The sequence below is a fragment of the Cephus cinctus genome, unplaced genomic scaffold (genome assembly GCF_000341935.2).
Source record: "Cephus cinctus unplaced genomic scaffold, Ccin1 Ccin1_scaffold0132, whole genome shotgun sequence".
In the NCBI taxonomy this organism is placed as follows: Eukaryota; Metazoa; Arthropoda; class Insecta; order Hymenoptera; family Cephidae; genus Cephus; species Cephus cinctus.
The window spans coordinates 1,770,203-1,783,816 of NW_014332865.1; the positions used below are offsets into that span (position 1 = coordinate 1,770,203).

Below are 13,614 nucleotides of genomic sequence, written 5' to 3' on the forward strand. Positions count from 1 at the left end.
GAGAAAGTAATGGAAAAAAAAAAATACCACAAAGTAGATTAAAATTGAAAAATAATAAGTGAACAATTTTATGAAAGACCAATGGAGTATCTGCTGTAGATCTGCAAGGAGTGGATTTACGCTGATTTTATTAATAAAACATTTAGAAATTACATTCAAACCATGATATCATTTATAATTATTAATTCTCAGTTATTTGGTCCTACTATTAAATTAATTATAACAATCTGTTACTTCTCAATAATCCATAGGTCGATAATGTTCTATTTACATATTATGCAATTCACTTGTTACAATTGTCGAGGGAGACTCGTGGGATACCGCACGACCTGGTGCACGCGTCATCCTGGAGTCACGATTACATAACGGAATTCGCACGATCGACGTCTTCGGTGGCTTTTGGGGCTTCGACAAATAGAGAGAGCTTTCCTTTTTTTTTAAATTGAGTTTCGTTACAATCGACCCACCTGGCACCGAGGACAAACTACTATACATATATGTACATATATGCTCAGGCAGTGATGCGCTGTTTCATGTGTCTGTACGAATCCGCAAGTCGTCCTATCGTCACGAGAATTCATCTCGTTTTTATAATCAGGAAGAGGCGGCTATGATTGAGAAAAACTAGTCGAATTTTCTTCTCTTGAATATGTGAAAAGTTGGAAAAATCTGTTTTCAACGATCCTGATACATTTGCTGAAATGTTATAATATAGATTTATATGCTGGAATCATTTAATAATATATCAAAATATCGTGCATATAATTATTCAGGCAAGAATGGGATAAGTTATGTCATGAAAAGAAGAAAAACAGTCTCATAAATATACATATATTCTCTTAGTATATATTTTTTTAATGTCTTGTAAAAGAGGTACTTAGATGTTATGTTGTAAAAAAAGTTGCTCGTAGTCTCATTATTCTTTATTCCCATTGTCAAGGTGCACCGTAAGCTTGTATAGTCATTTCAAAATTGATGGACATAGGAAAATAATTGCATGTGATTTTCCAATACCGCCCATTCCCGATTACTGCATATCGTTTAAATTGAAGTGTCCTAATTTTCTCTCCCTCGTACATCGTACATTTGCTATAATATTAAATTATCAATTTAACGTTTTTTCACTTTTATGAATTTTTTTTTTCATTTTCTTAGCCAATCCATGGATTCCTCATCGCAAATCACTTTCGCGAGTATTTTTTTCGACCCAATTTGCACAGCGAATGCATGTTCCATCGAACGTCCAACCTATGATCCTAGCAATTACAAATGAACTGCATTTAAAAAAGGATCGTCACCCACTCCTACCATATATCATGATACAATAAAAAGATAACGATGGAAGCTATAACGTGGAAGGAAGAAGTAACAATTATGTAAATACCTAAGAACCTTGGAACGTATTCCTCATAAATTATTATCCATGAAATCATTGGGTATTCCGAAAAAAAAATAAAATAAATTAATAGGATCAAGTCGCACAATGGCGCTCGATACCACCTTTGCTAGAGATATGTTTCTTTCGTGTAATTAAAAACTGAATCTATTGCCCTTAAGTACCTTTCTGTAAATGCAACAAGCAACGAAGGAATTTCGCTTGAACAATGCCGACACATATAATAGAAGAAATAATAATCAGCTAACCACGTTCTATAAGTTTTCCATATAATTTTCTAGATATTTTCCTCGCACGTGGATTATTATAGAAAATTTGAACTAACGGCGATACCGTTGTTAAGTCCTTTTTTTTAATACGCATCCATGATAAATCATGAATCATGAGGGGATCGACAACGATAACGCTCGTAGCTAACGGGAATGCCGCTACGAAATGAGAATGAACTCTTTCACTGTGCAAAAGGCAGTGGTTCGCGCTTCACCAAATCTTGCAGGTATTGAACGAAGGAATTCACTGTCGTAACCAGAATGCACGTTAACGGGAAATACCAGGAATACCAAAAAGTAAATAGTAGAAAGATTTTGCATTCCTAAAAGATGCCCTTAACGTCTGTTATCTTACGCAGTTTTAATTATCTACGCGGTAGCAGCCCAAGTCGTGGCCAAGAGACGAGGGAGTCAATCTTCATATCGTGTAATAGTAAAACCAGTAGTCGTGCATGATATTCCCAGTCACAATGACGTTGTAGTAATAATAATAGTATGTAGCCACAGTAGTATAAGATCCTTAGTCGTTGCATGGAAAATGAACAAGGTACTCACGGTACCTCTTGATTCATTATCCCACTACGAGTTTGTTAAAACTCACCTCGCGCGACTGGCGGAGGCAGGCCAGGTTGGGACGCTACGACATCCTGATACACTGTAAACAGCCTGTGGGTGGGTCTTTCTGATGAAATGGTGAAGGTGAGCGGGTCACATGAAGAACTCCGTGGATCGGCTAACATGCAGTCACGACGCGGGTCTATCCAGGACCGATATTTCTATTAACCTAAGACCTCGCGTGGTTGGGTCTGTGAGGAGTAATCCTCGTGGTCTGTACACTCTGTCATTCTGTTCATTCACGAATTTGGCCACTTTCCGCAAACATTTTTCATAATGTGTATCCGTGCAGATGTAGATTAGATAGGCAGTTAGACAGGCAAGGCAACCTTCGCAGTATGTTGAACAACTGGCACGTTCTGCCTCAGCGAAGTAGTTGTTCAATTGGTTGATCGTGTATTCAAAGGATTGTCTGTCCAGCTAATGAAATTAAAGAGAAATTATTTAATAAATTTATTTATATACTTTGTTAATGATACTAGCGATTTTTATTTACTGTTTTAAGGAATTTAAAAGTAATGCAACACAAGGTTTAGAATCAAAGAATAAAGCTTGATTTAAAAAAGTACATACCCTGTCTCCAAGTTCTGAAGGGAATCTAGTTTGAAATTTGACCATAGTACCCTCACTGTAATCTCGCTGAATAAAAACTTTCAGGCAATTTTGAGGTGGCCCTCCTCCACCTTGACCTCGAGCACCTGACATGTCTTCCAAAGGTGTAAGAGCTGTGTGATTTCCCTGTGGAATACAAACTTATCCATTAATTATGATATGTATTACATATATTTTTCATGTCCAATAAATTTCACAAGCTTCATCAATGTACTATCTGATAACATATCTGTAGTAAGAATCTGAAATCTACAAGTGGTTTTTCATTCAGTACTCTCATTCAATAATTGCTTTATAGTTCCATAAAAAATTATTTTTCATTTTTAAGCTAATAAAATAATTGAATGCAACCTTCATGCAATACCGACACGTCAAAACCAGTCTTAAGTCAAACATGCAAACTAAATGTACCCATCAAATAAACCAATTAAAATTAGCATAAGAATTTAACCTAACTTTTTACATAGAATAGCTATCTTTGCAAATGAAATAACAGACCCATGAGACATCTAACCAAAAAATAATCCATGACCCAAGGGTAATAAATGAGAAACTCAAAAAGCGTAGTTAAACCAAGCATATAGAAAAGGTTCATTTGCTACTAATAATCCCAATAAATAAAACAAGATAAACTGACGTGTTATCGTGATAAAGGGGATTGTAGAATCTTCAAGATTCGGAAATGTTTTGGCCAAGTTTTGACAGGATCCAGAATGAAAGACAGAGAGAGAAAGTGCGTGTAGTACGAACTTACCAGGGACATTTTGAGCTTCGTCGTGAACGCGGTAAGAAGAAAAAGCAAGCAATATTAAACCCGCAACCGCCGATAGCTTTGCACGGATAATACTCACTAATTATCAGTTTTCAGCTGAAATTTTTATCAAATAGATAAGGAGACACCGCGCTCTCCCATCGAAGGCGAACGCACGACCTGGTCGCCATTAATAATGCGCGGACACACTACGCCTTTCTGCTCTCTCGTCATCATACTCATCCTCCATTTCTTGATCTCTTTTAAAACTAATCCACGCTTTGTTATTTATTACCCGTTCATTGAATTTGTAGGTTGCACTATAAACTGGTAACGAGTGCAATCAAGAATGTGCTGCTCTACTTCATTTGCTACTTTAACTTTGCAGTAATTCTTGCAAATTGTATTGTCAAACTGCTTAGCTATAGTTTGTTTTTATATGCGACGATAATATTAAAATGTAAATATAGTTAAACTCACTTGCTAATTGATTATTATTGAGAAAATTATTTTACCTTAACGATGGACTTGTTGATGGTGAACATTTTGCGTGCTAAATGTAATATTTTATTCATGATATCTATAACGAATATATCTGCCTTGCTAGCGCATGTCCTTCTTGGTTTCGCATGAACTAGACATAATACTATGTTGAGCGGAAAACGATGTTATTGTGTTCCATTTTACAAGTTCTACAATCGGAGTAATATATCTTAGTGAATACTATATTAAAATATCGTAGTTAAGAGAAAAAGTGTTTAAAATTTGGTAATAAAGTTAAGGTACAAGTAAGTTTGTATATTATTATTTTTCTGTTAAATTATAGTTTGTGACTCGTTAACACATTCCAATGAAGTTATTTTATTTTTGTTGTGATAACTTAGTAAGCAAGAAATTTCATAAAATATCAGTATAAAGTAGGAATCTTTTTGTAATTGATTAGTATAGTAATAAGACATTCATAAGAAAGACTTGATCATAAATATTGAAAAGTTAGCTACTGCAATGTGATTTAATTTTTTTAACCTATTATTAACAATGATACAGCAGTTTTATTGTTCTTTTATGAAATATTATTTTTTTATAATTGTAAATTTTCGTGTGTACTGTTACAGGTGATTCCGCGGTATGGACAGTCAAGTGTGTGGAGATGGTAGATTGTTGGATCTGATTGACGATGCTTGGAGAAAGGAACGGCTTCCAATTGATGAAATTATAGTACCTCAAACTGAACTACCTGATCCTGAAAGTGATAACGGCGATTCTCATATGACACTTAAAGAACTTGAGCAAAAATGGAATAACCTTGCACTTGGCACACTTAGCGAAAACCATATGCATTCTCCAACTCCGTCTCATAATTAAGTTTATTACAAAAATCATTGGGAGATATTTATTACAGATCATTTATTTCTTTACAAATATATCAGTTATATTAGGTGTATTATAATGGAGTTTCCTAGTGTTGGGATTCGTTGCTCTGTTAATGGCTGCAAACAGTTAGATTTTTTACCATTCACGTGTCTTCATTGTCAGGCAATTTTCTGTAAGAAACATTTTAATGTAACATCCCATGCCTGTTCAAAATTCATTGATAATGTCGTATCAACAAAAGAAAATTCAGCTAGTTACTGTTGTTCTCAAGATTCTTGTGAGCAAACTTCACCTGTTGAAATGAATTGTGTCAAGTGCAGATTACACTTTTGTCTTGCACATAGATACCATGGCTGTTTAGAAATTAGTGAGGAACAAAAAGCCAAAGAATTGGAAAAATGGCAGAAACCTAAACAGGAATTTGTACAAGCTAAGGCAACTGTAGATCAACAAATTACAAACTCTTTGAAGAAGGCAAAGAATACATCCATGGCTAATAAAGTATGTAGCTTTGAAATGAAGGATTTAGAGTTTTTGTAATTAACAGTAATGTGATTTCCTTCAAATTGCCTATATGTAATGTACTGTAATAATTTTTCGTCTGCTTATCTAGGTGCAGTTAATGCGATTGAAAGGTCAAGCTCTTGGTCCAACCAGTATACCATCCACAGAACGAAGATATTTTCTCATATATCCACCAATTACAAATTCTGCTAAAACCATTGGAAAACCAAAAGCTGCATTTGTTTGTGTTCGATGGTCTCTTGGCAGAGCCATCGATGGCCTAGCAAGTATCCTTGGTATACCAAATACGAATAACGTAGCAAGTGCAAAAAAACTAAAGCTATTTCATCATATCAGTGGAAGTTGTGTGTCTGAAAAAATGGATGTACTTTTATCAGAACTATTGGACAGTTCCAGTCTTACTGACGGTCAAAGTTTAATTTTGGAATATTCTGATACAGCAGAAATAGATTCATCTTTATACAATTAAAATCTATGAAATAGTAAAACAATCCTTATTTTGTATCGTAACACTGCATTAATTACAGTACTCTTTATTAACGTACATGAAGTAACCTTTATTCTTAATAAAAATACAAATCCACAATAATCCATTCATTAAAAAGTATCACAGATATGCCTTCACTACAGTTAATCTCAGAGTTCCCTGTAGTACGTTCAATTGGAAATAACTGCCAGTTTTCAATAATTTATGAAAAGCCAACATAGCTATCGATATTTTTAAGTTCAGGTACCTATATATTAGCTAGATTCAACTAATAAACGGCGTGGTATGCTTGTTCCGAAGTTTATGATACAAATAACAAAGCCATGCCGAAGCGGGCACAAGAGCAAGACACGCCGGTATCAAGAAGAGACCAGAAAATCGAAATCTTCCCCAATCTTCGTTACGACTGGAATTACTAAGTGGCGTAAAACTCAATGGAAGATACACTGTTAATTCAGCACCCTGCATGGTCCACCCTTTATAATTAATTGCCAAACACGCATAGTAGCCAGTGTCTTCAGTAGCTGGCCGATCAAAACTTAATTTTGACAAGTATAATTGATTACCTAAATATATTTGATTACTCGGCAACATTTTCCAAACGGCATCTCGATATGTTATCGCATTCTCTTCATTCGATTTAGGGACACTACTGAATTTTCGAAACCAAACAACGTTCGGATGGATACTGGAACGCACCCGGCATTGCAATGATACTTTTTGTTCACCACAGCATGGAACACTGACATTCCAAGGTCCTTCTACTATTTCTGGTCGATATACTGTACCATCTATCATGAAACAAAAAACATGTATGCCGGTAAATTAATTCATAAAACAGTATCTCTTCACGATGCTGGACTTACCAATTATTTCAAGCTGGAACATGCGCACTACCTTAAAAGTACGGTCGTGACGTATCGTGGTACACTTGTACAAACCGCTATCAGCCTTCGTAGGCGATTCTAAAACTAGTTCACCAAGATGGTTTTGATTTTGTACCAGTTGCCATTCAGTGTCAGTAGTCAGCGCACTTCTCACGACTTTACATGAAGTTTGATTATGTCCAGATCCACAAGGCTGAGCATAAGACAGAATTGAGAATATGATTACAATTAAATGATTGACTTATACCATTTACTATTTGATTTATACTATGATAATAGACATATCTCTTTTATAATTACCAAATAATGCCACTGTAATTGTCGATGCGATGAATGATGCGCTGTATATTGACATTTAAGATGTATCTTTCGACCAGCACGTGCCTGTATTACATTCCCTCGTGTATTTATATTACTGCCATCAACTAGTTCTTTACTAGCACCAAAATCCAAAGTTTCTAAATTGTGTTGACTCTCTGCTTCTGACCAGTACGTCAGTAATGATAGAACTATATGGAATGTACCTTATGAGTATCTCAATATTACTGAGTATACATATAAAATTAAACTATACACATTATAAATACAAAAATTAGGATATTTAAAATTGGGGAAAAATCATAAGCTTTTACGACTCGTGCTGTTTCGAACGCGGAGTTGTGCGTGCTTCTTGATTTGTTTGAATTTAACATTTTACGATCGCCTTAAGCATCGGCTAATACAGTCTCATAAGAGAAGTTAATGTACTATATAATTTTATTGCACGGATACGCAATAAATATTGTATACAACAAATGAAGATATCAAAAACTTACTGGGAAACTCAGATTCCTGTCTAGGAACAGCAATGACAGCAATACTTAAGCTCACAGCTAAGAGAACTACTGCGCCCGTATACATTGTTCCTTTGAAGTATTCCCAAAGTTAAAAGTGCTGGTTTATTTCATTCCGACCAGGAGCAATTCTAATATTTATGATCTGTTTATTAGTCCGTACTCGGCTTGTTTGACTTTTGATATTTTTAGATCGTAGCCAGTATGCGGCCCGATGTGACCCTCAAAGGAAATTCATAGACTATTCTTACTAATCTCTACCCTCAATTATAAAAATTCATATAATGATTCACAAAAATTTCAACCGGCTTCAAAATTCACTTTTCATTTTAAAAAACTAATAATAATCAGCAGTAGCATAAATAGCAATTGTTGAAAATTAACAATAAGGTTTGTATAAAAAATTTCTCACAAAACAACCGCACCACCTACAAATATTTTCACTGCGTTACGTTAAGACACAATGATCGTACAAGATATTCGTAAAATTCCATTGCCAAGTGCGCACATTGCAAGCCGCATTAATTACATACGCCTGATAGTTTTTTTCCTAACCGAATACCATTTACATTTTTAGGGCAAGTGCAAAGATTTTATATCGAACAGCTCGAAATTGAACTCCGTACAAGTTTTATGGCCCCAAGCTGATTGACTGTAGGAAACGTAGTTCAACATACGTAGTTTTGTTGGTCCCCTTTCCCACAGATATCGGCTACCGATAGGGACAGATGGACAAACACAAGCTGGACGTTGATAAAAATTCATGCATGTGTGTTAGACATTATTGGATGAACACAAGCTACTGATATATAAGAAATATATTATCTCAGGTAGATAAGCTCCGCTGTCCCTGCCGTGATATCAAACCCGGTACTCCCATTGGCAACTATACGTAACATCATATATATATATTACACATTATATTCTGTCTGAATAGCCTATAAAGCAGAATCAAACTACGGCATATCCGATTGACAATATTTGCTGAGAGCAAATCAATAAGATTCTTTAATCCTTAAATACACATGACATACCACGCCAATTAAAATATCTTATACCTAAAAGTCTTGTATATAGAGATGTTTTGATGAAAGACTTTGAGCTCTAATATGGATTCTATAAATTGATTAACGGAACCGTCTAGTTTATTCGTAGTTTATTCACTGTGGTGGCAAAAGGATATTACACTATATAGTACTTAAAACTAGGTAAGGTTCTACACGATACTATCACGTCAATAGTAAGACACGACCGTCGCGAAACACTATAGTATCTCTCACATGTCCTTTGTTCTGATAAATCTCGCATATGTGAACGAAAGTCGATTCTTTACGATGATTGTACTAAGTTTTGATTATTAGAAGAAGAAAAGTCAAGTTGCTTATGCACATGGTCCCCCAATGTTGCCGTCTTATTAGCTGATACAATTTCAAACTTTATGATCACGAACATCGAACTTAAAGCAACGGCTTAGGACGAATGTATACACGAGATAAATAATAACTAATATGGTGGAGATTCCTGACAATGATTAGTTCATCAAGTGTGAACTGTCATTAAGATATCACATGCAATACCAGTGACCAGATAAGAACACTGTTATTCCAATGTTGAGTCAGTTTGTTACGAAATCTTTAAAAATAATAGACAGCTTTTTATCACGTAAAATTCTGGAAACTATTATGGTATTGGGTCTAATTTTCTTTGTAACAAGAATGGATACACATTTTTAGATTTCCATAACGAAACTTTTGCACGTTATAATGTTACGTGTGATTAAACGCTTATGACGTTGCGCGATCATAAATTTGAGTGCTCTAGCCCAGTTGTTCTTCTCGACGGTTTTTTTTTCTGCGAGTGTTCGAACAGAGAACGGAGATACTTTTTTTAAATTTATATAGTGAGAACTTGCGAAAATCAATGCGATAACGGTCGTGTCTCACTCGTTTACGTCAATTTGTTTCACATGTGTTATATCCGTTTGAATAAAAAAAAGTAGATTAAAAGACTCAAATACCTTATAACAAACTATTGATCATAGAGTCGTACTTACAACAATAAAAATTAATAAGTTTATGCACTCTTATTGTCAGATCTTGTTAAAAGAAAGAATAGCAAATGCACCGAAATTTCGCTAGAGATTTAACGATGGTCAGATTTTGGCACTGGAAGTTTCTTCGTTTATCGAGTCTCTCGACGAACTAATAGCGATGCCAAACTAAAGCGCAAATTCATTTTAAGATGGTTTATATGATAATTAGTTCATTAATTGTGCTTAATGACCGTCTCAAGCTAATTAAATAATACAATTGTTACATAAAAGATGTGCGTTCTTTTTACGATACACACATTTCAATGATATCTGAAGCAAACTGAATATCATTATGAGTAAGAATCCATCTAAAGTCCACGATGTTGATTTCTCTGACGCGAAATGCATTCGCAGGCTAAGTTCTTTTAAGGGAGGAACGGCACAGCCAACCCTAAAATATTCAATAGGTGGCTAGGATTAGTGCATTGGACGTGTTAAGATATTTCACCTCGCGTCACTGAGTACGGGTGCTTTCATTTAAGCAATAAAAAAAAAATACTTAAAAATACAAAATTTGTTAATACTAGTGTTAAACATACTCTATTAATTATCATATGTTGGACCTATATTTCAAACGCTTGTAAATATTACTTTTCGTGTAGAAAACAAAAGATATATTCAAAATAATACCTCATCGAATTAGACAATTAACTGGAAGCTGTGTTTCTTAAGTTAATCATTACGAATAAATTCAATAGTGTACCCTTCAATAGTGAACATATTTTTCCTTAAGCAACTGCTCTCTAATACCATTCCAAATAAAATGACCAACGGACGAAAAGCGGTCTACAGTTGTCGCTAGCGAACATCTAGTCCGTTAGACCCTTCTTTGCTGCTCTCAACAGTAAATCAAGAGGGAAGGGATGTTCACTATTCAGAGGGTTCGATCCTGAGTCCATTAACTATTGAGAGCCATGATTGTAGAATAATTTGAGAAATACTGATGAGAAAATAAAGACTTCTTGTAAATGCAACGTAAAACGAAAATTGGGTTTAATCTAGGTACCCAGGAGATTCTTTATAATTTACCCAGAGTGGTGACGCAAGAACAAAATATTTCGACAGATATAAGGCAATCGGTTACGTGATCTTTCATTTAAGTGGAAGTATACGAATTACCCTCTACGAAGATACGACTGAAAATAGTTCCTGAAGTACAGTATGAGCCTGATCAGAGAGAGAATGCAGAGGACATAGAGAGAGATGGCGAACAGGACGAGCAGTGCCATTCGAGCGTTTACACTGGTCTCGGCTTCCTGGCCTCGTGTTTGGCAACTGGCCACCTGCCGACTGACTGAGGAATTGACTTGGTAGCGGTAGGTGGCCTGAGGTCAGGCTCAGGAGTGCCAGCGCGACTTCTGCAGCTCAATTTGTCCTTCCAGCGTTTTTGCCAAATAAATCACAAATAGTTGACTCAGAGCAATACCCAACGCAATTCCAGCTATAGTATAAAGGTTACGCTCTGCCCAGCTTCGTACAATTTCTATACAGCCACTTGTCCATACCTTCTTACTGGCCTCTGATACTGGTAACATCTGAACCTTGTATCCGCACATTATATTGATCAGACCACTCTGTGAAATTCCAAACGTCAATATTACTGTCGAGAGCCCCCTTTCTTAAAATAACCTAGATTGTATTGTCGAGTCACTTTTAAGACAAATAGTAATTAAGATAAACTCACAGAAATGGACGTTGCATTCATACAACAGGAAAAGGGTACACCACAGCGTTCTACACTAGGGCTAGAACAGTTGAAGTACTCATTTTTTCCCCAATCCATGTAACCCTCTTGGCTCAACCCACAGCACCTGAACTGTTGAAAAATATTAACTTATTTTTATGAACCCACTGCATGAAGCTGTATTTTTTAATGCATAATTTTTATTATATTTTATAAGAGAAGATTCTTACCTCTTGTTGGCCAAAATCAATAAAGTTTTGAAGATCAGGATCTTCTCGATAGGTTTGAATGATTTTGTCAGTAAATGATTCTTCTAAAAGTGACTGCAACGTATGTGGAAATACAAAGCCTACTATAGCAACTCCCATTTCCAGAAGGAAAAATACCAATAAGCAGAGGGAGTACTGTAATGATATAATTTATTAATTAGGGCCCAATAAACTATGATGATACTCATAGATGTCATATACAAATACTAACAAATTTAAGAAGACAAGTGTTCTCTCGGAGTGCTCCAACACATCCAGCAAAGCTGACAATAAATACAACTCCTCCAGCAATTACCATCACAAGAGAAATGTTGAGAACAACATCATAAACATTTTCCACTCTCACAGAACCAGTTGCTTGCCATTTATCAACAAAGGCATATAGACCCACTCCAATTAATAATCCACCAAAGAGCTGTATGGAGAAAAAATGGTTATTCCTATTACAGAATATTTACAACATCTAATTACTTATAATTTAAGCTTTGATTTGAATGTAATTCCATAATTATAGCATAATTTAAAATAAAAATCAAATAAAAAATATTTCTAAGTAAAGTGTAGATAATGAGATATTTTTCTTATGAGCTAACATTTAAATTAGTTTGTAAAAAGAAATGATGCTACATAGGCGTGGACCTTCCGGCATTAGCAGTTTAACACATTCTAATCATAATATCTTAAACAAATATTGGAAGAGATGTACTTACCCAAAAGACAAAATTGAGCAGAAATATCATGTATTTTACGCACGAGCTAACGTACGTATAGTTTGTTGTGCGTCTTCGATTATTCATTTTGGCCGTAAGTAATTATTTTTCCAGTATTGTCGCTTCAATTTTTCCAAGAAAAATGTTATATCCTCTTAGTCCCAAACAGTCACAAACTATACGTCCACCTTCATGTATGAGCTACGCCACTATGATGCCCGTTAATTTCATTATGAAGTCCCAAGAATAAGGTTATCCGACTCTTTGTTTATGTTTAATTGTTTGCGTAAGAAACTGAATTGTAAATCTTGCAAAACGACGTTTAAAATCGTACTAATCTGCAACATTCTTTGACAGCTTGCTTCGGATCAGCCATTACGGTTCAATTCCAACGTTCCATGCTCGCGCATCAACATATTCGTCACTTATCAACAACAGAGGTCAGTAGGGAGATGCACAACGCTACGGTTTTAGGCGAAACCAAAAACATGGCGCTAAATTGTAGCGGCGAGTCCGGGAATAGAATTTTGGGATCATCGCCTCCGTCGATAATGCATATCCCGTCGTAGCCGAGCTGAACGTGATCACGAACGGGTAGCCTGGCGGGCAGAGATTCTCCACAACTTACAACTGATTCCCAGAGCAACCCTTAGAAAGAGGCCGCTTATCAGATATTGCCTAAATACTTTTCTTCTTTGCAATCCTAAATTCGATCGCACAGTGTAAGCTCGGTAAGTTTAATATGACAAAAGCAAGCAACTCACGTCTGCCTGCACTAAAGCGTATGATGCCACAAGCATATTTAATACATATTTTACCGATGTTGCGTAGCAGAACGATTGTTGAAACCTATCAGGAACTGTAGAACTTCTCGAGAACTATTGAAAAAGCCTATTGTTGAATCATTTTCAAGAGATTTTAAAAAAGTGCGATGCTGGAGCTGACATCCGTGTAGCACCTCCATTTTTGTAGTGTTAATATAATATGTATTATATGTATTAATATAATATGTATAAATATGTATTTTAATAGAGAGTCCACAGTGTTCTTCTCTCGTCGGTGCGCTATAAACGCGGAATTGGCAAAATCCAGAAGACTCGCGTGGACGAG

The 13,614-nt window shown here is 35.6% G+C and overlaps 5 protein-coding genes across 8 annotated transcripts in view; 1 reads left to right on the top strand and 4 right to left on the bottom strand.

Annotated features, from left to right (window-relative positions):
- LOC107263158 (G protein-coupled receptor kinase 5) overlaps window positions 1–2,434 on the bottom strand; it is a 49,998-nt gene extending 47,564 nt beyond the window's left edge. Inside the window, exon 1 of the mRNA XM_025080494.1 lies at window positions 2,267–2,434. Within this exon, the coding sequence (XP_024936262.1) occupies window positions 2,267–2,405 (139 nt within the window). The 5' untranslated portion in view covers window positions 2,406–2,434. The remainder of the gene's footprint in view (window positions 1–2,266) is intronic.
- On the bottom strand, window positions 112–4,260 carry LOC107263153 (golgin subfamily A member 7). Its single transcript, XM_015730062.2, has 3 exons — window positions 4,159–4,260; window positions 2,854–3,018; window positions 112–2,700 (listed from the first exon to the last, which is right to left on the bottom strand). The coding sequence occupies exons 1-3, from the start codon at window positions 4,216–4,218 to the stop codon at window positions 2,410–2,412; spliced, it is 516 nt and encodes a 171-aa protein (XP_015585548.1). The 5' UTR covers window positions 4,219–4,260; the 3' UTR covers window positions 112–2,409.
- On the top strand, window positions 3,930–6,086 carry LOC107263151 (AN1-type zinc finger protein 1). 2 transcript variants are annotated; one of them, XM_015730060.1, is made up of 3 exons: window positions 3,930–4,425; window positions 4,759–5,518; window positions 5,631–6,086. In XM_015730060.1, the coding sequence occupies exons 2-3, from the start codon at window positions 5,093–5,095 to the stop codon at window positions 6,009–6,011; spliced, it is 807 nt and encodes a 268-aa protein (XP_015585546.1). In that variant the 5' UTR covers window positions 3,930–4,425; window positions 4,759–5,092; the 3' UTR covers window positions 6,012–6,086. The 2 variants fall into 2 exon arrangements, with proteins under 2 accessions (XP_015585546.1, XP_015585547.1); XM_015730061.2 differs by having other exon boundaries at window positions 4,277–4,431.
- LOC107263149 (fibroblast growth factor receptor-like 1) lies at window positions 5,078–8,760 on the bottom strand. 3 transcript variants are annotated; one of them, XM_025080499.1, is made up of 5 exons: window positions 8,427–8,760; window positions 7,217–7,425; window positions 6,896–7,109; window positions 6,596–6,820; window positions 5,078–5,187 (listed from the first exon to the last, which is right to left on the bottom strand). In XM_025080499.1, exons 1-5 carry the CDS (start codon window positions 8,512–8,514, stop codon window positions 5,153–5,155), a joined length of 771 nt encoding a protein of 256 aa, XP_024936267.1. In that variant the 5' UTR covers window positions 8,515–8,760; the 3' UTR covers window positions 5,078–5,152. The 3 variants fall into 3 exon arrangements, with proteins under 3 accessions (XP_024936267.1, XP_015585543.1, XP_015585544.1); XM_015730057.1 differs by lacking the exon at window positions 5,078–5,187 and having other exon boundaries at window positions 6,040–6,820; XM_015730058.1 differs by lacking the exon at window positions 5,078–5,187 and having other exon boundaries at window positions 6,040–6,820; window positions 7,732–8,749.
- A 128-nt stretch (window positions 8,761–8,888) lies between these two features.
- LOC107263150 (tetraspanin-33) lies at window positions 8,889–12,963 on the bottom strand. Its single transcript, XM_015730059.1, has 5 exons — window positions 12,505–12,963; window positions 12,006–12,209; window positions 11,756–11,929; window positions 11,526–11,657; window positions 8,889–11,415 (listed from the first exon to the last, which is right to left on the bottom strand). Exons 1-5 carry the CDS (start codon window positions 12,589–12,591, stop codon window positions 11,179–11,181), a joined length of 834 nt encoding a protein of 277 aa, XP_015585545.1. The 5' UTR covers window positions 12,592–12,963; the 3' UTR covers window positions 8,889–11,178.
- Between the last annotated feature and the right edge of the window lie 651 nt (window positions 12,964–13,614).

Coding starts and splice junctions, on each gene's coding strand:
- LOC107263153 (XM_015730062.2), bottom strand. CDS start 4,218: ATGAATAAAATATTACATTTAGCACGCAAAATGTTCACCATCAACAAG. Junction 3,019..4,158: donor TCAACAAGTCCATCGTTAAG/GTAAAATAATTT, acceptor TGTATTCCACAG/GGAAATCACACAGCTCTTAC. Junction 2,701..2,853: donor CTTCAGAACTTGGAGACAGG/GTATGTACTTTT, acceptor TAATTTCATTAG/CTGGACAGACAATCCTTTGA.
- LOC107263151 (XM_015730060.1), top strand. CDS start 5,093: ATGGAGTTTCCTAGTGTTGGGATTCGTTGCTCTGTTAATGGCTGCAAA. Junction 5,519..5,630: donor ATACATCCATGGCTAATAAA/GTATGTAGCTTT, acceptor CTGCTTATCTAG/GTGCAGTTAATGCGATTGAA.
- LOC107263149 (XM_015730057.1), bottom strand. CDS start 8,514: ATGAATTTTTATCAACGTCCAGCTTGTGTTTGTCCATCTGTCCCTATC. Junction 7,426..8,426: donor AAGGGGACCAACAAAACTAC/GTATGTTGAACT, acceptor CATTCCATATAG/TTCTATCATTACTGACGTAC. Junction 7,110..7,216: donor AATTACAGTGGCATTATTTG/GTAATTATAAAA, acceptor TCTTATGCTCAG/CCTTGTGGATCTGGACATAA.
- LOC107263150 (XM_015730059.1), bottom strand. CDS start 12,591: ATGAATAATCGAAGACGCACAACAAACTATACGTACGTTAGCTCGTGC. Junction 11,930..12,005: donor ACACTTGTCTTCTTAAATTT/GTTAGTATTTGT, acceptor ATATCATTACAG/TACTCCCTCTGCTTATTGGT. Junction 11,658..11,755: donor TTGATTTTGGCCAACAAGAG/GTAAGAATCTTC, acceptor ATTTTTCAACAG/TTCAGGTGCTGTGGGTTGAG.